Source organism: Macrotis lagotis, chromosome X, assembly GCF_037893015.1.
Source record: "Macrotis lagotis isolate mMagLag1 chromosome X, bilby.v1.9.chrom.fasta, whole genome shotgun sequence".
In the NCBI taxonomy this organism is placed as follows: Eukaryota; Metazoa; Chordata; class Mammalia; order Peramelemorphia; family Peramelidae; genus Macrotis; species Macrotis lagotis.
The window spans coordinates 77,721,417-77,744,077 of NC_133666.1; the positions used below are offsets into that span (position 1 = coordinate 77,721,417).

The 22,661-nt window shown below is 45.1% G+C and overlaps 1 protein-coding gene across 2 annotated transcripts; it reads left to right on the forward strand.

Moving 5' to 3' along the window:
- Positions 1 to 1,177: 1,177 nt before the first annotated feature.
- Positions 1,178 to 22,635, forward strand: PPP1R3F (protein phosphatase 1 regulatory subunit 3F). Of its 2 annotated transcripts, none has more exons than XM_074208265.1 (5): positions 1,178 to 2,126; positions 15,074 to 15,129; positions 16,935 to 17,017; positions 20,503 to 20,586; positions 21,653 to 22,635. In XM_074208265.1, the coding sequence occupies exons 1-5, from the start codon at positions 1,249 to 1,251 to the stop codon at positions 22,622 to 22,624; spliced, it is 2,073 nt and encodes a 690-aa protein (XP_074064366.1). In that variant the 5' UTR covers positions 1,178 to 1,248; the 3' UTR covers positions 22,625 to 22,635. The 2 variants fall into 2 exon arrangements, with proteins under 2 accessions (XP_074064366.1, XP_074064367.1); XM_074208266.1 differs by having other exon boundaries at positions 20,506 to 20,586.
- The last annotated feature ends 26 nt before the right edge of the window (positions 22,636 to 22,661 follow it).

Sequence of the window (22,661 nt, forward strand, 5' to 3'; positions counted from 1 at the left end):
GGTGGAAATCTCCCCATTGGCAGTACCTAAGCTAACGAATCTCACCCTATCACCGTGAGTAGAGTGGTGAACATGATAATTAAGTGAGCTGTATTTCTTATTTTTATTTCCTATTTGCCCTTGGTCAAGTCACAGCAACCTCTGCCCCCTCGAATTTCTTTAACAGGGATCTGAAAGGTGCTCCTATTTTTTCAAAAGAGGGATTTTTAAAGATGGAATGAGGATGTGGTCTAGGGGTGCTGTGACTTGGCCAAGGTCATTTAGAGGTGGGCAGGGGTAAGGGTGGTCGGGAGATGTCTGGTGACTACAGCGAGGATTCCAGAGATGTTACATGCTTCTGAGGCCACGTGTGCTTTATTCATTCTTGCATCCTGATTATGATTCATCATCATAGGTCATGATGGGTTTCAGCTGCCAAGTCAGCACCAGCCAGAGCTGAAGGCCCGGGTTTCTTGCCCACAGGCTGGAGTCCCCTTTCCCAGACTCTTCTGTCTCCTTGAGAGGCTCAGGAGTTCTATCAGTTGTTTGAGTCTTGGGCTTCTCCAAGTAGGCCCATAAGTGTCCCAAGTCCTTTCCTCCAAAACTTCTGTGGCCTGTTACACAGCATCGGGGTGACCACATGGGTCAATCTGCAAGAGCAGCTTGTGGGCAAGGTCGTAGGAAAGAACTCCTAGGACTTCCGAACCCTTTCCAGCTCTAGAAAAAGGAGGAAGAGGGAGGGGCCGGGGGACCGAAAGGAAGGCGGGGGAGGGTGGAGCGGCAGTAAGGCGGGGAAGGCAAGCAGCTGTCCAAGGTCCTCCCACCTTTTCTCCCGCGCGCGTCTGCTAGCCCGACCGCCTTAGGCTTCTGAGGCTGGGAGCGGGGGGGGGGGGGGGGGGGGGGGGGGGAGGAGGGGGGGGAGGAGGGCCCGGCCACTCCTCCCCTCTTCTTTCTCCGCCCTTGCTCTGTCTCCTCGCGCAGCTTGCGTCCCTTGCTCGCGTATCCTGGTCCATCAGCCTTCGCGCGCCCCCTCCCTCCCCCCCCCACACCGTCCCGCTCCTCCGCGCTCGCCGGCTCCCATTGGTCGCCGTCTTTGGCGGCCCGCCTTCGGGTGTTCCTGTGGCCCGCTTCCAGGACAGCCTCGGGTTACGGCTCCGCCTCAGGCTTTGGCTCCCTTCCGGGCTCGGAGAAGGGGCGGGAGGCTCCCGGCTGCGGCCGCGGGCCTGGTCTCGGCCTCCTGGCTCCGGGGCAGCCGACCTCGGCAGCGCCATGGCCCGAGCGGCTCCCCGAGGAGAGGCCTCGAGCCTGGCGGCCTTGCCCCAGGAGCCCGGCCCGCCACCCTCTAACGGCGCTGAGGAGCAGGAGGAGGCCGCGGGCCAGGCCGTGCAGCCGCCGCGAGCCCCTGGGGGCCCCCGGCGCGTGCTGTTCGCCGACGAAGCCCTGGGGCTGCCCCTGGCCCAGCTGCGGCGCTACCAGCCCTGGGGCTGCGCGGGGCTCGGACCCGAAGAGCGGGAGGAGCCAGTGCCCGAACTGGGCCTGAATGGGAGCCCCGGACCCCCCTTCTACCTGCTGCCGGCCTTCGTGCTGCCCCCGGCCCCGGGCCGCTTGGAACGCCTTCGGGGCTCCATGGTGGAGCTGGAGGACCTGCTGCCCCCTGAGACCCCGGGCGCACCCGGCAGAGTGCCGCTGCTGCGCGGCCTCATCCGAGTCCTCAACCTCTCCTACCACAAGGCAGTGCACGTGCGGGCCACGCATGATGGCTGGCTTACCTTCCGCGACCACCCTGCCCACTACGTGCCAGGAGGGAGCGGCTCGCCGGAGGACGGGGGGCAGACGGATCGCTTTGCCTTCCAGCTGCCCTTCGAGCCCCCGAGCGGCGCAGCCCAGGTCCGGGACGGGGCCCGGATCGACTTCGTTGTGCGCTACCAGACCCCCGAGGCCACCTACTGGGCCAACAACCAGGGCAAGAACTACACGGTGGTGCTGAAGGAGACGGCCACGACTGGGACTCGGCCCGGGCAGGGAAGGCAGGAACCGGCCGTGCTGGGGTCCCCCGGCACGCCCCCTGTACCTGCAACGACCAAGCATCTCCTTTGGGAGGTTCAGACGAAACAACTGAAAAGCTGTATGAAACCTGGCAGACACAGGTAAACACCGCCCCACCCTCACCCCAGCCTCCTCTTCATGGCAGAAGGGTTGGCAGCTAGGTGATAGTGGAGAGACCAGATTCTTAGCTCCTCAGGGCCTCAGTTTCCTCATCTGTGAGAGAAATGCAGCTTTCTCGAAGTCTGATGAGGATCAAATGAAATCATATTGGCAAACTTCAAAACCCTATAGAAATGCTAGAAAGTATTCTTACTGTGGTAGTTGGACTTGCTGCTTGGACTATTGACCCAGCTGTTTGAGTTACTCTGAATGGTCCCAGTCCACTCAGTCTGTGCAGAACTGCTTTAGGAGACAGTTCCATAGGACTTAGAACTGTAAGGTTCCCACCCTGTCCATCCTGAAACAGTAACTCATCTGCCCAGGCCTCCTCAGGCAGTCTCCTCTTTCTGTATAAAATAAGAAAGTTGGACTAGCTGGCCATCTATTCTGCTATGTCATGATTCTGTTCCATCTGAGCTTTTGTTTGGAATGATAGGGCCCATATACTTAGCCAAAACTCAAGAATAGCAGTTACTCACAAGGACCATTTTCTCTGAAATTACATAAAGATTACATAAACAATGAGAAACTGATTCTCATGCCCAGGACTGACTCAAAAACACAGCCCAGGTGAACACACACACATTCACTGCTCTCTAACTTTCTTTGTTATCCCAGCTAAACCCAGGACGAAGAGGTCCATAGTCCATCAGCCAACTCACGAGGACTTGTCCAAGTGGGTGCCAACTGACATGTCAGAGAACTGAAGTTTCCTGCTCCAATTGAACCCATCCAGCTCACTGCCCTCCAATTTATAAGGCAGAGTAGTATAGCAGTAGAGGCCTGGCCATAGAGACAGAAGGCCTGCATTTGCATTTCTCCTCTTGATTGATACCTACTGGTTTTGGGACTCTTTGGACAAGTTACTAACCCTTTCAGGACTCTTCAACATAAAGCAATCTTGTTGACTTAGAAAACTACAAATTAACATTATCTATGTTGAATTAATTTATTTTTACTGATTTTGCTAAACATTTCTCAATGATATTTTAATCCAGTTCCCTATTGTTTGAGTTTGCTACCTCTGCTCTAACTCCTTAAAACTAAATTACATAGGAATGAGTGGACTGAGTGGAACAGATTTCCTCATTGAGTGAAAGGCATTGCCCCAAACAGACAAAGTCACTAGTTGGAGGTCTTTTCCCCCTCTCCTCTTTCCCTCCCAAATATACTTTGCCCTGTGATAGAAGATGTTTAGGAAAACTAATTCTGGCCCTCTTGGGGCCCCCAGACCAGTATGGGAATATGTCTTTGGTCTTTGTACACCTATGCATAGCAAAATTAATTACGTCAATATTCAATGCTGCCTATTCTAAGAGGCCTCAAGTAAGTTGGTGCTGTAAGTGACCTTTAAGGCACTGGCCAGGAGGAAGCCAACTTCAAGGCTAGGTCACTTCTGAGTCTGTATTACGTGGGCCCTAACCTTCCTTCTGCAAAAACCTGAAGGGATTCCCCTGCATACAGTATTTATATTTTCCTTTAGGAGAGTTGGAAGGTATTTAACCAAGTGACTTGATAACCATAAAAATGAAAAAGAGAAGAGACTTAATTTGGACAACCGATGTCCAATAAACATCACTGCTGGCACTTGCCAAGTGTATTACTTCATGTCATTTTTACAACTCATGAAAGAAGGTGCAGTTTTACAAATGAGAAAACTGGGACAGACAAAGGGTGAATGACATCCTCATATTTATACACCTGGGAAGTCTGAAGCAGAATTACAACTCAGATCTCCTTGCCTCCTTATTTACCACCCCTATCCATTGGGCAAGACACTTCTCTTCAATAAAGCTGCCACTCTTCTACCTGATATTCAGACCTCTCTACCTGTTGATGTTATCCTATGACTTGGGCGTGGTGAAAGTAAACATTCCATTCCCACTCCCCTGTTAGGGGTTTTGCTGGTACTTCAGTCTTTTTTTTTAAGTCTCTCTCCCAAGTCAGTGATGCAGAGAGGGTTTTGTTTCTCTTGATCAAATCCTCTGAAGTACTGTAGGTTTTCAAGTTAATAGTTGCGTTCTTGTGAAACCATCCATCCTTCTCTGTGTCCCAGATCCGAGCATGAAGGTGTGCTAGATTTAAACCACGGGTCTTAAAGATGTGAGAAATGGATTTTCTGACTCTTTTCCCCATGTCTATAGACATGGGAAGCAAGAAAAATAAACTACAGTTTTAGAATAGGATCACAATGTTTAATACACTTTTTTCCAGTTGCCCAGAAAGTTCTGCAAATACCTATACAATGGAGACACTGAGGGAGAAAAGCACTGAGGGAAAGAGAGACATCCAATCCCAAAGAAGGTGCAGCTTGGATGTCTCCCTAGGCCCAACCTCCCAACGGTGGCCAGGTTCCCTGGCTCTATTATCCCATGAACTCCTCAAACTTTGTCCTGTGTAGGACCACATGTTGACTCTTCTTGGCCCTTCCACACACTCTTGGAATTCAAAACAGGTCAGAGAGTTATCATGTAAGCTCCTGGGACAGCTGAGAGTAAGTTAGGCACTAAGCATTGATTCTGGGTCGGGTTCTGGGGATAAAAGGCAAAAGAAAGCTACTGCCCTCAAGGAGCTCCCAGTCTAACTGGGAAGAAAACAAATAAACTAGGTTGTGAAAGCAAACTCTCTATACAATAAATAGGAAGTCATGCCAAAGAAATGACCTTGGGAAGCCTTCCTATAGAAGGAAGCCAGGAGGATAGAAAGCATTCTAAGTCTAGGGGATGGCCAGGGAGATAAACAAAACAGGCCTTTTTGAGGGGCAACCAGGACACCTAGGAACACTGAATCAACTGAATTTATTGAGTAGTGAGTGCTGGTGACAAGGTCAGACCTACACTTTAGGAAAATCACTTTGGTGGAGGATAGACTGGAGTTATGAGAGCCCAGAGGCAGGCAGAGCCTCTCCCCCCACCACCCCCTTACCCTGTAGTCACTTCAGCCATTCAGGCATGTGCTAATGAGGGCCTGGAGAGGCAGTGTTGGGGAGGCCCAGGGACAGAGCAGAGAAGGGATATTTAATATATGAGAGATGGTACAAAGATAAAATTGACAGGCCTTGGCAGTAGGTTGGATGCAATAGCAAAAAAGAGAGGAGTCCAGCATGAGATCTGAGTTGTCAGCCTGGATGATTGAGAGGAAGGCGTCCTCCATAGTAATAGCAAAATGGTGTCTTTGGTCTTCTTTGAAAATAAAGAACAAGCAATAACAACTGGGAAGGTAGGACGTGGGGAGAGTTTAGGGGGAAAGAGAATGGATTTTGTTTGAACTGTGTGGAGTTTCAGATTTCCACTGCACAGCTGGGTGTCTGAAAGACTGGTGAAGATGTGACATTGGAGTCTGCAGAAAGGCTAGGGCCTTGGAATGGGAGATATGACAATCGTCAGTATAGACGTAGAGGGTCATTCAGTCTGTGGGCAGGAGTCTGGCCGCGGAAGAGCAGAGGGCCCAGGACAGAGACCGGGGAAACTTGCAGTTAGAGGATGTGATCTGGAGGTGGATCCAGCAAAAGAGAGGGGGAGGAGGGGGACCAGGAGAGAAGGAAGAGGGATGTCCTAGAAACCTAGACACAAGAGAGGCTCAAGGAGAGGGGGATCCTTTGTCAAGAAGGATGACGATTAAGAAAAGGACATTGGTTTGACAACTAAGAAATGTTTGTTTTGGAGTCAGACCTATCCTCATCCCTGTTCATCTCAACAGGGATCCGTTAGCAAACAGATACATCCTTTCTTTCCCCTAACTTTATCTGTTGCCCCAGGTCTCTACTCTGGGGACATAAATTTTTTTATGGCTTTCAACCACTCAGGTAGTTCATAAAAGTGTGAATTGTAAAAAACCTGTTAGTATACATCTATAGAGAGAATTCCCCACATATGAAATGATGGGCCAGGACTCTGTGCGTGTGTGTGGTGTATGTGTGTATGTGTATGTGTATGTGTGTCTATATATATATCAGTGTGTCTGTCTATATCTTTGTGTTTATATCTATGTGCATGTGTGTCTGTGGGTCTATATGTGTGTTTCATCGTTCTTTTTTGGGGGGGGGGGGTAGGTGGAATCATTTGGTTTTGAAGCAGTAGGTCCTTGTGGCTAACCTGTGTAAAGGAGGCTGCTTTTTGTTGGCTTTGGTGTCAGGAAGACCTGTGAATCCCTTCACAAGTCCCTGAACTCCTCTCAGCCTCTGTTTCCTCAACTATAAAATGGGCATCTTAATAACAATGATCTCCCAGAGTAGTTCATTCTGGTTTTGCTGTACATGCTCTACCCAAAGGTATCTTTTACCAAACCTGTTACTAGAACTTTGTTGTTGACTTTGACCATTGAATTTCTTTTGAGTTTATTTAGTATTTTATTTTTCTCCAGATACACGTAAAAAGAATTTTTAACATTCATTTTTAAGGGGCGGCTAGGTGGCGCAGTGGATAAAGCACTGGCCCTGGAGTCAGGAGTACCTGGGTTCAAATCCAGTCTCAGACATTTAATAATTACCTAGCTGTGTGGCCTTGGGCAAGCCACTTAACCCCATCTGCATTGCAAAAACCTAAAAAACCCCCAAAACATTCATTTTTAAAACTTTTGAGTTCCAAATTCTTACCACCCCACTTCCCCTACCGCCCCATTGAAAAGGCAAAGAATTCAATATAGGCTATATATGTATAGTCATGCAAAACAATTCTATATTAGTCATGTTGTGAAAGAAAATATAGTAAATTTGCCCCCCAAAAAAACTCAAGAAAAGTAAAATTTCAAAAAAAAGTCTGCTTCAATCTGTATTCAGACTCCATCAGTTCTTTGGGGATGGAGAGCATTCTTTTTTTAATAATTTTTTTATTTTTAATTAAAGATTTTATTTATTTTGAGTTTTACAATTTTTTCCCCAATCTTGCTTCCCTCCCCCCACCCCCACAGAAGGCAATTTGCCAGTCTTTTCATTGTTTCCATGGTATATACACTGATCCAAATTGAATGTGATGAGAGAGAAATCAGATCCTTAAGGAAGAAACATAAAGTTTAAGAGATAGCAAGATCAGACAATAAGATATGGTTTTTCTTTCTAAATTAAAGGGAATAGTCCTTGAACTTTGTTCAAACTCCACCATTTCTTCTCTGGATACAGATGGTGTTCTCCATTGCAGACAGCCCCAAATTGTCCCTGATTGTTGCGCTCATGTAATGAGCAAGTCCATCAAAGTTGATCGTCACCCCATGTTGCTGTTAGGGTGTACAGTGTTTTTCTGGTTCTGCTCATCTCACTCAGCATCAGTCCATGCAAATCCCTCCAGGTTTCCCTGAATTCCCATCCTTCCTGGCTTCTAATAGAACAATAGTGTTCCATGACATACATAGACCACAGTTTGCTAAGCCATTCCCCAATTGAAGGACATTTATTTGATTTCCAATTCTTTGCCACCACAAACAGAGCTGCTATGAACATTTCGGTACAAGCGATGTTTTTATCCTTTTTCATCATCTCTTCAGTAGTGGTATTGCTGGGTCAAAGGGTATGCATATTTTTGTGGCCCTTTGGGATGAAGAGCATTCTTCACCAAGTTCTTCAGAATTGTCTTGAATCACTCTTGCTGAGAAAAGCTAAGACATTCCCATCTCACAACATTGGTGTTACTTTGTAGACAGTCCATTTCCTTTTTTTTTAGGTTTTTTTTTTGTTTTTGTTTTTTTTAGTTTTTGCTAGGCAATGGGGTTAAGTGGCTTGCCCAAGGCCACACACAGCTAGGTAAATATTAAGTGTCTGAGGCCAGATTTGAACTCAGGTTCCTGACTCCAAGGCTGGTACTCTATCCACTGTGCCACCTAGCCGCCCCCTTCCACTGTGCCACCTAGCCACCCCCCGGTCCATTTCCTTTTGCATTGACTGTTGAATTTGATCTGGTCCAACATACTTCCTACTTTCCATGTGCACAGTACTTCTGTGGCCCTCCCCTTCTACCACTAAATACTAAAAAGTTTCTGTGTGACTGAGTTTTATATCTTGTCATAACAGAAATAGCCCTGAATTTGTATTCAGGAAAACTTGGGCTTGAACTCAACCTTTACCTTTGGTAACAATGGGACTTGAACTTCTCAAGTCTGCCTCAGTTTCCTTCTCCTCCCATATGAGGAATGATTATTTTTATTTTATTATTTTTATTTTTGTTTTTGCAAGGCAAAGGTTTGAGTGACTTGCCCAAGGTCACACAGCTAGGTAATTATTAAGTGTCTGAGACTGGATTTGAACCCAGGTGCTCCTGACTCCAGGGCCGTTGCTCTATCCACTGCACCACCTAGCTGCCCCCGATTATTTTTATTGAGAGGAGAGTACTTCACCAGTCTGTCAGCCTATGAAGGTAAGAGATGGGGTCTCGATGGCAAGGTCAATTTTTTTTCTAACACTTGGTACTATGGGAGTATGGCTCACATTTCTTTTTCAGTGAACACTTGAGAGACGTCTAACTAGAACTACTCATCTGATGCCTTTTACCAGAATCAAGTTGTCTGAAGATGAGCATAAGCTGGTACTCAGGCAGCAGGGAGTATTGGGGTCAAACCCAGAAAGAATTGGCTTCTAGTCCTGCCCTCAACACATCCTAGAACCCCAGGAGATTCTCTGCAACTGTATGGAAGCTCTATTGGTAGGGTGACAAGGCAGGGTTGCAGTGGAGAGAACTCTGGTCTAGGAGTCAGGAAGAATCCTCTTTCTGAGTTCAAATCTGCCCTCAGTCACTTTCTAGCTGTGAGACCCTGGTCCTTTGTACTATTGCTAAAGTTTGAGGCACAACAAAATGAGAGGCCTAAAATTCTGCTCTCATACTGAAAAGCCATGAAGATGGTCACCCTAATTATGAACCACCCATTAGCTTGTTCACTTAACTATGGAGGCAAAAACTCACCAAAAGAATGAAAGAGAAGGAAAACTGATCCATCCTTGAGTTCAGAATGAGTTCAGATTTTCCCAACTTGGCCTGCGGGCTTGTTCAACATCCATTCACCAGCTTGGCTCATTCAGAGCTCACAGGGCTCTTTGCAAAAGGAAGACCCTAAGTAGCTTTTCAGTAACTCAAGCTAGGCCAGCGGCTAGGCTCCCCTTAACTTCCTCCTTTTGGTCATGCATGGACCCAGAGAACAGACAGTCATTCTGCTTGCCCTCCCTCCCCATTCATGAAATATAATTTTACAAAATTTTACAATTGGTGCCCAGTAGGTTCTTTAGAAATGTTTATTATTCCCTTCTCCCATCCTGAGCGAAGATATCTTACCATCAGATCTGGCCCCACTATGGGCCCAGCCACATTCCCTTTTTAAGCCAGATAGCTTCCAGTGCTTAGCACAGTGCTTGCACATATTGGTATTTTACCTCTTGATTGGGGGGGGGGGGGAACAGACTCCTCCCTTGCCCTGTTGCTGAATTTTCTTTCTTCTGTGACCTGTTTTGGCTAGATCCCCTGAGTATCTGGGAGACTCTTGGAGGAAACAGCAGACCCGGGATTCTTTGGTTTGGCAGGGTGCTACTTTTCTTTTTCATTGATGTTTTTTTCCATAGCCTCTTAGAAATTGTCACATCTGATTCTTTTTCCCTTTCAAGTGAAAGTTCTGTGGTTGCCTATTTCTAGTCTGTTTGCATTGTCTAGGAGCTGGATCAATTGACTCAAGGCTCACTTTCTCCACTTCACCTCCTCATCTTAGGACTGCCAGGTTTTCCCCTCTTATCTTCAGCCAGCTATTGGAGCTGCTTGATTTTCATAATTAAAAGACTAAGTTGAAGGGACAAAGGTGATCTAACTGCTTAATCAATTGATCACTCATCAAGCTTTTCTGAACCCTGCCTTCATGCCAGTTCCTGACACTAAACAAAAGACCAGAACAAGTAGGGGGCTAGAGGTGCTTCATTTTGGAAGTAGCCTTTGAGTTGATCTGGGAAGGAAGCTATGGATTGGAAGAGGTTGTTTTTTTTTTGATATTTTATTTTTCTAAATACATATTATGAAAGTTTTGCAACATTCATCCATATGCATATATATATATATATATATATATATATATATTATTTTTTTTTTTTTGCAAGGCAATGAGGTTAAGTGATTTGCCCAAGGTCACACAGCTAAGTATGACATGCCTGAAGTTAGATTTGAACCCAGGTCCTCCTCACTCCAGGGCTGGTGCTTTATCCACTGGTGTGCCACCTAGCTTCCCCACATATATATATTTTTAAGTTACAAAATTTCCTTCCACCCTCTCTTCCCACCCCTCCTCCCCTCAGCAGTGAACAGTCAGGTTAATGTTATATATATTTAAATTTAGCTTTTGCAAGGCAATGGGGTTAAGTGGCTTGCCCAAGGCCACACAGCTAGGTAATTATTAAGTGTCTGAGACCGGATTTGAACTCAGGTACTCCTGACTCCAGGGCTGGTGCTTTATCCACTGCACCACCTAGCCGCCCCACATACATATTTTTGATAAACATGTTTACAGATTAGTCATTTTCAGTATAAGGAATTAGGAAAGAGATACACAAGAGATAATTTTTGTAATGTGTTCATCAGATTCGGAAGAGTTTGGATTTTTGTTTTGTTTTTGTTCCTCTGGATGGGGATAACTTTGTCCATAGCCAGTCTAATATCATTGTCCTAACTCTTTGAAAGAGGTTTTGAGGAGAGAGAACATTCCAGGCAGCTGAAACTTGCAAAGGAAAGAAAGCAGAAGACCAACCAGTCTGGCTGGAGAAAAAGGAAGTTGGAACCAGACTGGGAAGGGTCTTAATTGCTAGACCAGGGACTTTGGATTTGATTCTCCAGGGAACATTGGACTTTATTCAATAGGAGCATGTGAAATGGCCAGAGCTATGCTTTCAGGTTGTTATCACTTTCAAACTTCAGAGAACAAGGATTTATAGGAAACCCTTTTTTTAAGTGTTAGGGTTAAAAAAACAGACCAAAACCAGTCCCTGCCCTCAAGGAGTTCCCAGTCAGATGGGGGAACCAACATTCAAATAACTAGGTACACAATGAAGACCTCAACCAGAAAAAATAACAGAGAGAAGGCATTAACATCATATTTCCTGTAGAAGATGGGATTTGAGTTGAAACTTAAAGGAAACCAGGGAGGACAGAAGGAGGAAGTAAGGAGGGAGAACATTGCAAGCATCGTGGACCGTCAGTGAAGATGCCTGGAGTCGGAGGATGGCTGGGTGAATTGAAGGAAAAGGTCAGTGGATTGAAGAGCACTTGGTGGAGGGAGTAAGATGTAAGATACCTGGAATGGGAGGAAGGGGCCAGGTTTGAACAAGGCCTGAAGAAAGAGGGCGCTTAGATGCAAATCTAGACATACAGAATGCTCATTCGCCCTGACCTCTTGGCATTGGAACTTGGGATTTGAGAAAATGAAAGACATTTTTCTAGAAAGGAGACTTGGAAACTACCCAAACAGCTCCTTTGCCAAAATTAGAGGACCAGATATGATGGCTTCCTATCATTTTATTTGCATCAGGTCTTTTGACCCCCAATTGCCCATCTTTCTGGGAGCTATTTCTCTCCTCAGTTCAGTTACATTTCCTTGGACTAGTCACCTGTCAGATGGGGACTACAAGGTCTTCCCTGACTCCCAGGGCTCTTTTTGACACTTCTGTTTAATCACCCCCAAAAGAAACAGTTCTTGTATCCATGTACTTGGATGTCTTTCTCATTCCATAATTCTTTTCCTTTCAGGGTGTTGATTTTGAAAAGGTGTAGAGGTAAAAGGTGGTACAAGGTCAGAGAGCCATTCAAGTACATAATCTCCTGGCCATTGCTTTAGTTCCCACAGGACTTAAATTCCTCTCCTGTTCTGAGTATGTAGAACTGATGGCAGTTGTCCCTCCCCTCCTGGAACCTTCTGAGAGAAGATACTTTGCAGAACTAGGAATATGATCAAGTCTCCACCTGTTCTTGTGATTCAGATGATGACGATCCATGCAACTGGATTCAGAAGAGGCTTGGATGATCAACCTCAAAGTGGAGTTAGTTGGTAATGACCCCTTGTCAACATGGCGGGATGAGGTCCCCAGGTAGTGGGACCCTAGGCATCTGAACTGCCTTCCAAGCTGCTATTTCACATTCATATCCCTGACTTGGATAAAGGCACAAATGGTCTGCTCATCAGATGTGTAGAGGACACCCAGGCTAGTGTCAGCACACAGAAAGACCTTGGCAATGTGGTGCAGTGGTGTTAGACTCAAATAGAAATAAGGTCACTACTCCATCCATACTGAAGGAGCCCTGCTAGTCACATAATGATTTTGTTTTCCAATGTCATGTTATCCTTCTTGTATATTTTTTCCCCTTTAGTTCGGATTCTTTCACAACATGACTAATATGGAAATGTTTTAAACACAATTGGACAAGTACAGCTGATATCCGATTACTTGAGGGGAACTCAAATGCTTACAAAAAGATGAATATTGAACACACCACTTTGCATGGAATTGGAAAAAAATAAAATAACATAAGAAACCCAAATATAATTTTATCAGTGTTTGATTTCATTTTTATTTTACTTTGTTGAAAACTTACTCTGGAGTGTTGTGGGCCTACAAGTGCTGTATTTCACTGTGGACTCTGTATTTGACACCTCTGGGCTAGAACATTCAGTTTAATGTAATTAAAAAAAAGATCCCAGGGTTTTAATGGAAAGATCTGAACAAACTTATGTGACATTGAGCTGCATTAGGAGAATCAGAAAGTGGTCATCTCAACTCATCTTGAATATAGGATTCAACTGTAGGTGGTCATAGTTTGGAAAGAGCTTATCTGGGGTGGGCAACCAGGATGGCCTTCAATCCTTCAGGGCCACATTGAAAGAACTGGGATTATCTAATCTTCAGAAGAGAAGACTCAGAAGTATCATGGAGACTGGGCTGAAGTGTCTGGAGGAGGAGCTGGGCAGAACCAGGAGATGGGCGAGAGAAGCTGCTTTGAGTTGCTTGGCCTGGGTGTTATGGTGAAGATTCCTTTTATTGACGGATTGTTTTTGATGGCCACAGAAGCCCCCTCCAACTTTCAAATCCTGTAATTCTCTGAGGACTGGTAGTCACAGAGTTTGACCTGGAGAGAGACTTCAAGCCCACTATTCTAGATGAACTTTTTTGGCTGCTGGGATGGGAGAGGCTTTTGAGACTAGAAGTACCCTGATGGTGGTAGCCCCTAAGCTTCTTCAAATTCAGGTTTGGTCTCTTTGTGTTAGAGAGACCTGTATTTAGCACTGAACAAGGCCGTGTGAGATATAATGGACAACCCAAGACCAGGCTTGAGTGATTTTTTTTTTTTAGGGTTTTTTTTTTGCAAGGCAAATGGGGTTAATAATTACCTAGCTAATTATTAAGTGTCTGAGACCGGATTTGAACCCAGGTACTCCTGACTCCAAGGCCGGTGCTTTATCCACTATGCCACCTAGCTGCCCCAAGGCTTAAGTGATATTAATCCCAGCCCTGGGCACTTTGCCTCCATTCTCTAATTGCTAGAGCACTGGTTTTGGCCAGTCACAAATACACAATCCCTTCTCTGAGGTGTTGTGGGGAGAAGAAAGATGATTAAGCCTAGTAGTCTCTTTACAGTACAACTCTGGGGCAGTTTCCTTTGTTTACATCTTAGGTTTTTTTTTAGCTTTTTGTTTTTGCAAGGCAGTGGGTTAAATGACTTGCCCAAGGCCACACAGCTAGGTAATTATTAAGTGTCTGAGGCTGGATAGTTAGATCTTAATAAATCGTGTAGACCCAAAAAAATTATCTGAGTCTCTGAATAAAGTTGTTCAATTAAGATCCTAAGGGTCCCAACTTTGCTGGTGGTAAGAAACCAGGTGAAACCTTTTTCGTATTTCAGGGTATGGTTAGGTTTTTTGGTGGGAGGGGAGGAAGGCATTTGGGGTTAAGTGACTTGTTCAGGGTCACACAGCTAATAAGTGTGTGACTTAGGATTTGAACTCAGGTCCTCCAGAATCTGCTTTTGGTGTTTTTTTGTTTGTTTGTTTTAGGTTTTTGCAAGGCAAACGAGGTTAAGTGGCTTGCCCAAGGCCACACAGCTAGGTAATTATTAAGTGTCTGGGACTGAATTTGAACTCAGGTCCTCCTGACTCCGGGGCCGGTGCTCTATCCACTGTGCCACCTAGCCACCCCTGCTTCTGGTGTTTTGAGGTTTTTTTCCTTTATTCTTCTAGATCAGAACTGATTTGGTGATTTGAGTTCCCTAACTGAGGAAGCACTTGATGCTTGCAGAGTGGGGGGTGGGTGGGGGGCAGGAGATAATACTTATCAGTGAGGAGTGTAAGACTGCTTTTATTGGGGTGGGGGGAGGCGGGAGAGAAATAGCCTAGTCATAAAATCCCCTAGCCTGGTGGCCTTGGGCTGGTGCCATCTGGTGGCCACAATCTCCACCTTCTTGCAGGTCAATGACTTCATTTAGTAAGTGACAACCTGCTTTTCTGCAATGAGCCAGGTGTGAACAGCAGGCCATCTGTCATGCAGATGATTCTAATAATATGCATATAAAGTGGCTGAGAGAAGAGTGAAGCTGAGTGCCAGATGATGTTAGCTTAGGAAATAAGGGATGTCAGGAAGGCTTCCTGGAGAAGATGGCATCTGGCTTATATCCCTTACAAGATGACTAGGAATTGAGCAGACAAAGAGAGGGAGGGGAGCTGTGTTTGAAGGGCAAAGCGCCACGCTGTTAGAGATGAGGCTAAATATAAAAGTAGCAGATTTCTGGGGGTCTTGAATGCCGGGGCTTGCCAGTAAGGGGCATAGATGGCTGTGTTTCTTCTGCTACAGAAACACTGTGGTGATGGTGTGAAGGACTGAATAGAATGGGGGGGGCTATAGAGACCAGGAGACCTATATGTGGCCACTTTCCTCTCTTATCTCCCACAGGCAAACTGAGGAGGAACTCAGAAGAGAGAATGTAGATGACTCTGTCTCTTCGATGGGTGAGTGATGGGAAAGACTGATACTTTCATGTTCTTTTGTTGCCCTGCCCCCATCTCATTTTGAGTTTTCCACAAATTCACCTGGAGTCTCAGAAATCCCCAGGTTGTGGAATGGGAATCCTGCTCAGTTGAATGGATTATGAAAAAGATTGTTAAAAATAATTAAGTCTAGGCAAAAGCATCTCTAACAAAGCCATTGGGGTGGGGTGGGGCAGTTCCAGCCACTCTGGTTGCCTGTGCCAAGAGGCTTTCTACTGATACTTTCTAATTTGAAGCCCAGTACAGGTTATGAATAGTATCTTTTGAGGCTAAGGCCAGAGCAAATTGTTTCCATGACTTTCCATGGCAAGTTCATGGATGAATGACAGTTTGTCTGGTTTGGTTTGCAAAGGGGGAGGGGTGTTTCAAATCCAGGTTAGCAGGTGGTCCATTGGTGGGGTGGGGAGGGGGAAGATTTTCTCTCCAAATTGAGCTGACAGAGGCCTGCTGGGTCATCTCCATCTCCTGGGGATTTCTCATGTAATGATCAGGGTTTTTTTTTTTATTTTTATTTGAAGATTTTATTTATTTTGAGTTTTACAATTTTCCCCCTAATCTTGCTTCCCTCCCCCTCACCCGCCACAGAAGGCAGTCTGTTAGTCTTTACATTGTTTCCATGGTATACACTGATCTAAGCTGAATGTGATGAGAGAAATCATATCCTTAAGGAAGAAAAATAAAGTATAAGAGGAAGCAAAATTACATAATAAGATAACATTTTTTAAAAATTAAAGGTAATGGTCTTTGGTCTTTGTACAAGATCCACAATTCTTTCTCTGAGTGTAGATGGTATTCTCCATCACAGATACCCCCAAATTGTCCCTGATTGTTGCACTGATGGAATGAGCGAGTCCATCCAGGTTAATCATCGCCCCCATGTTGCTGTTAGGGTGTACAATGTTATTCTGGTTCTGCTCATCTTACTCAGCATCAGTTCATGCAGATCATTCCAGGCTTCCCTGAATTCCCATCCCTCCTGGTTTCTAATAGAACAAGAGCTTTCCACCACGCACATAGACCACAGTTTATTAAGCCATTTCCCAATTGAAGGACATTTATTTGATTTCCAATTCTTTGCCACCACAAACAGGGCTGCTATGAATGTTTTTGTACAAATGATGTTTTTACCCTTTTTCATCATCTCTTTAGGGTATAGACCCAGTAGTGGTATTGCTGGATCAAAGGGGATGCACATTTTTATTGCCCTTTGGGCATAGTTCCAGATTGCTCTCCAGAAAGGTTGGATGAGTTCACAGCTCTACCAACAATGTATTAGTGTCCTAGATTTCCCACAACCCTTCCAACAATGATCATGTCCTTTCTGGTCATATTGACCAGTCTGAGAGGTATGAGGTGGTACCTCAGAAAAGTTTTAATTTGCATTTCTCTAATATGTGATGATTTAGAGCAATTTTTCATATGACCATGGATCACTTTGATCTCCTCATCTGTAAATTGCCTTTGCATATCCTTTGACCATTTGTCAATTGGGGAATGGATATTTTTTAAATTTGACTCAGTTCTCTATATTTTAGAAATGAGTCCTTTGTCAGAAACATTAGTTGTAAAGATTGTTTCCCAATTTACTACATTTGTGTTGATCTTGGTTACAGTGGTTTTGTCTGTGCAAAAGCTTTTTAATTTAATGTAATCGAAATCATCTAGTTTGTTTTTAGTGTAATGATCAGTTTTGAAAAGAATCTGTTGACTTGAAGTCCCAGAGATACAGCATGATCTCTCCTCCTGCCTTTTTCTCACTCTTTCAGAATGCTCTGATGATGGGAACAGGGGGTCAGGGAGCATATTAGTCACCCCTTTGCCACTCCAACCAGGGCCACAGGTAATACAGGTAAGAGTCACAGTAGCATCCCTCTCACATTAGCTTGATACACCCGTGGATCCCATGGATATCTGTTTGACATTCATAACCTTCCAGGGTATCCATAGCTGAAATGTCACCTGAGGGTCATCCAGGTTCTCCACCTCCATCAAGAATCTGAATGTCAAGGCTGCTCTGTTCTCAAGTCTCAAAAATAGCTTAGCCTGTGGGTCAGCATGACATAAGAAAAAATGTCTTTCTTATCAAGTCTGGCCAAGGATGGAACGAGCCATCTTTGGAAATTGGGGCTTCCCTATTCCTGCTCCAGTTCTGAGAGTTTATGATTCTATGAATTCAAGAGTGGAATCTCTTGAGTTCTTCAATTAAGAAACTAATTTGAAGCCTCTTCTTATGCTCTTTCAGTCTGTCACTCAGTGAATGATATAATAATAATAGCATTTATACAGAGCCGGACTGTGTGCCAGGTTTTGTGCTAAGCACTTTACATATATTACTTCATTTGATGTCCACAACTTTGGGAGGTAAGGGCTATTGTTATCCTCATTTTACAGTTTGGGAAACTGAGACAAAGGTGAAGTGACTAACTGAAAGTCTCACAACTAGTGTCTGAGGGCAGATTTAAACTCAGGCCATCCTGACTATAGACTCAGCACTCTGTACTGTGATGCCCCTTCTGATTGTGCACTACCACATTACATCCCTGGACATTCTTGATAATATTACTTTCATGGGGCAGCTAGGTGGTGCAGTGGATAGAGCCCTGGCCCTGGAGTCAGGAGGACCTGAGTTCAAATCCAGCCTCAGACACTTAATGATTGCCTAGCTGTGTGACCTTGGGCAAGTCACTTAACCCTGTTGCCTTTCAAAAACCAAAAAAAATTCATAAAATAAAAAAGATAATTCTATTTTCACTTCTCAAATACCAATACCTCAGACAAACTGGCACTACAAGGGGTAGTCAGAATACTTTTCTTTCCATTCCTGCTTTTAACGGTCTCCCTCTGCTACCATTATTCTGGAGCCTCTTTGTACTTTGAGGATTTTCTATATAGATTTATTATCCTCTCATGATGGTCAGTCTTCCTCTCCAACTCAATTCCTGCCCTTACTTCCCCACATCATGATAGCCCTTCAAATACTTCCCATGACCTCCTTCTCTTCTCCACTTTAGCCACAAATGGTCTACTTCCATGTTCTTCTCTCTCATTCTATCTTTTTAAACTTGTTTTTGGTCCAACTCTCAGTTCTTTCCTGGTTTATAGAACTCAATTATCTCTGCCTTATAGTCAATCACCAACTAATTCCACTCTAGACTTTACTCTTGACCTTCAGTCTTAGCCACTTACAGCTACAGACATATCAGAAACCTTAAGAAACTAGAGACTGTGGCCTAGACCAAGACTTGAGAGACATCAAGTCTTTACACTTTAAAGCCAAAATGCCAAAGGTTTGGAGTTGGGGAGTCTAGAAACCCGAAGAAACACAGACAGAGCCAATGAGAGTGTGACTCAAGAGACCCTGAGGAAGAGAGGCCTCCTAGATGTCTAGACATCAACCCCAAGGATTCGAGCCTCTGGGTCAGAGGCTCTAGTTCTGTTTTAGTGGGTTTTATAGCTCAGGACCTAACCTGTCTTATGCTTTTCCTTGGATCTCCAGTGCTTAATTGATACTTGTGGACTGACTAGATTCTCCCTTTTCTGCCATCTTCTTTGAGGTTCTTGCAATCTCTATCACCCACTCAAGATTCTCATAGCACCCAGTTCTTGTGAGCTACTCTTTCACCTCACCTCATTTGCACTCAGATGGTCATATCCTTGATTCTTCCATCACCCACAAGTGTCCCACTTTCATGATCAAGAATTGTGACATTGTTTTATCTGATCAAAGCCTCTTATCGTTTCATCTTTCCCTCTGCCTTACAACCCAGCATCCTGTTCTTTTTCCTCACTTCAATCATCAGTCCCTTCACCCCATAGTTCTCTCCCAAGCCAACATCCCTGTACTGGTTACATTTTCTTCTTTTTCTTACTTACCTATCTTTACCCTTTGATGAACCAGTCCAATTCTTTTCTACCCTTTTCTCAAGTCTCATGCCCACTTATTGGATCTCTGATCTTTCCCTACCATCTCTCAGTCTTGGATCATTCACACTTGCTGCTTGAAGGAAGCTAGAGAAATTCACAAAATTGCTGAGTCCATAACAAATTTGTTACATAATCACAACTGGACCCTCCCTGCAGCAAGACAATCTCCCACTCTCCACACCTTTAAATCTTTCCTCACAGCTCCCATAACTCTTTTGGTCCCCCATCCACCCCTACCCCAAACTGCTTCATTTCAGTGGAAAAGATTGAGGCCATTTTTGACCTTGAGCTCCCTCTTCATTTCCCATCACTCAGATGCCTTCCTTCACTTCATCTTCTGTAAAAAGGTGGCCCTTCTCCTTGCCAAGGTGACCTCCCCCATATGCACCCTTGATCCCATCCTCTCTCACTTCTTATCACTTTCTGTCTCTTGGCTGTTGCCCTGCTCCCTACAAACAGAGCCTTGTCTCCATCCCTGCTAGATCGGGCCCCATATTTCTCCTCTCTTTTATGTCTAAATTCCACCATAGATGTCCTTGCTTCTTTTCCCCAAGCTCTCTTCTTAAGTCTCTGATCTCATCATTCCAAAGTAATCATGATCAAGCAATTGTTCTTTTTTCAGTTCTTCTTCCTGACTTCTATGGCCTTTGACTTTGGAATGGGTCTAGAACTCAGCTGCCCAAATTTCTTAGCCTGGTCCTTGAATCTCACACCAGTCTTTCATCCTTTCCAGAGCAATCTCTTCTCACAATGGAACCACGGCCTCCCTACCATATCTTGTATACCTCTGCTTTTGCTGTTTCCTTAAAATGTATGGAACAGGCTTGGGTTACCTGCTTCAGAGAATCATCATCAAGGGGCCCCTCCATTATTCTGTAAACAGGTCACCCAGCCTCCACATAGGATTGAGTTCTTCTCAGTCTCTTCACTCACCCCCCAACCCCCAATTAGCTTTACAAAAAGATTTTCCTCACAGTAACCATCTGAAATGGGGAGTGGAATAAATTAATTCTGTTGCTATGTTCTGATGGGAAACAGATGAACCAAGATAAAGTGACTTCTGAAAATAGATGGCTAGCTTTGCTTGAGAACTATGCACCATTGTGATCATCAATTCATATTCACTTCAATTTTAAATGAACCCAAGTTCTCACTGGGTTAAATTTATTGAATTTAAACCCATTGTAATAGAAGGAGGAGAAAAGGGCAGCTCCTATTTCTAGAGACCATTAACATTTGCAAAGTTAAAACAATCCTATAAAATAGGTAGTACAAGGATAACTATTCCCATTTTACAGATGAGGATACTGAGGCTTAGAGAAGAAAAATGACTTGCCTCATGTCACAGAACTGGAATTCCAGTCCAGGTTTCCTGAGTCCCTTGTTGGCCACTTTTGCTATTTTTATTAGCAGCAACAGCAGCAGCGGTGGCGGCAGCAGCAGCAGCAGCAGCAGCAGCAGCAGCAGCAGCAGCAGCAGCAGCAGCATGTTGAGGTAATATGGGGTGGCCTGCCTAATTTAGTTCAAACTTTTTAATGTTACCTCCCTTCGAAACCATGGCCAGGTTTGTTCTTTCTGAGGTGAAAGATTCCCCTTAGCCATAGGGAGGGCCAGATAATTCCACTAAATCTGAAGTTGACATGATGTCATCAAAGTGTAAAGAGGAAAGGGAGCTGTCTACCAGCCTATCTCAGTGGACTTCCCAGTGGCACCAAACTTTCACCAATTTTCTGTTTCAAGATAACCTGCTTGATACATTTCTGGAATACCCACAGTCCCCCACCATCATGCACCTTGGTGTCAGATCAGGCAGAAGTCCTAGGAAACCATCCTCCCCCTCCCCCTCCCCAGTTGGCAAGTACTTTGGGTAAGAGGTCAGATGAGGCCCAAACTGAGGATATTGTGCATTCCAAGATTCTTCACAGTTAATCAAGGCAACCATATCTTTCCTTTTTCTTTCTGGTGACTCATTCCCAAATCTGAAAGACACTCACTCTCTCGTCATCTCAACTTCTTGACTCCTCTTCTCTTTTGCTTTTTCCTCATTCTGTCTTTGTCTGTCTCTCTCGCCCCACTTTTCTCAGGGTACTTGGTTTGGCTCTTTGTCCCATTTAATAAGACTTCACATTTTGATGGTACTTTGATGCTCATAAAGCACAATAAAGATATGATCTTATTCAATTCTTAGAACAACCCTACTAGGTGGGTAGGCACTAATATCTCTGCTTTTCAGAGGAGGAAACTGAAGACCAGAGAAGTCACTTAGTTAGCAAGTGTCTGAGGTGAGATTTGAACTTGGGTCTTCTTGATTCCAGGTCCTGCAAAGGGTAACTACTTAATAAATGCCGAATGAAATGAACCAGAGTGAGACTCACAGTCATTAGTGAGGTGTAGAGAGAAAGCCTCTGCCTTGGGGGAATTGGAACCTGAACTTGAGAAGGGAATGAGGCATTTTTTGGTAGAACTTGTCCTGATTTTCTTTTCCCTCTGTTCTTTCTCTTTTATTTATTTCCCTATCCTATTAACCCCCTTCCCTCTTCCTCATCTTCTGTGACCCTAGGTCTCAGATATCATGGTGGCTAGCTCTCCAGAAAAGCTGCCTGAGACAGTCCTGGAATACCCACAGTCCCCTACCATCGAAATTCACCCTTCTGTGCTGACCTTGGTGCCAGATCAGGGAAGAGCCATAGGAAGTACGCCATTGACAAGTCCTCTGGGTGAGAGGTCAGATGAGGTCCAAACTGAGGATGCTGTGGACCTGGAATTGGAACAGCTCTACCTTACCCACCTGAGCCGCTTGAGGGCTGCTAAGGTGGCTGATGGCAATTTGGGGGGTGTCCCTATGACTGACCCTGACCAAGATCTCTTCCTGAAATGGATGGGTCCAGAAAGAGCTCTGAACAGCTCTCTAGCAGAGGAGATCACTCTGCACTATGCAATGCAAAGTGTGCAGGGTGTGATGGAACTCCTTGAAGATGCTAAAGAAGGTGGTGGCAGCAGTGGTAGTGAGGTTGAGGAGCCGGGGGTCTCTTCTGCTACTGAGGAGGAGGACGAAGAGGAGGAGGAGTCTGGAGGAGACACACTGAAGGAATCCCCTCCTGGCATCATCACTGGCATGTGGCTGGCAGGACAACATCCAGGGTTCGTCTTGGTAAAGGATGGACTCAGTCAGGATCTGGAAGAAGAGGAAACTGTGGGATCTGACCATTTGTGGTCCCATTCTTGGGCAGCCCCTGAACAGAAGCCAGTGGATACAGAGAAAGATCATGGTCAGATCAGTGTCATCAAGGCTGAAGGACTCTCTTCCTGCTTCCAAGAAAGAAGCAAGCTCTTGTCCAATAGCATCCCAGTGCAAAAGCCCTCTGGCATTGCCCAAGGGGGAGGCCTCTGGGAATTCCCAGGCCAGCTCCAGAGGGCCCTCAGCCAATCTCTATGTGTGCTGGGCCTGCTGGTCTTCCTGCCCATCATGTGGAATGCCTGCATGGCCTTCATGGGGTTGGCCTTTTATCTCTCTCTGGCCTGGTTCTCTTAGATGGTCATGCATGGGGGTGGGGTGGGGAGGGGGTGGG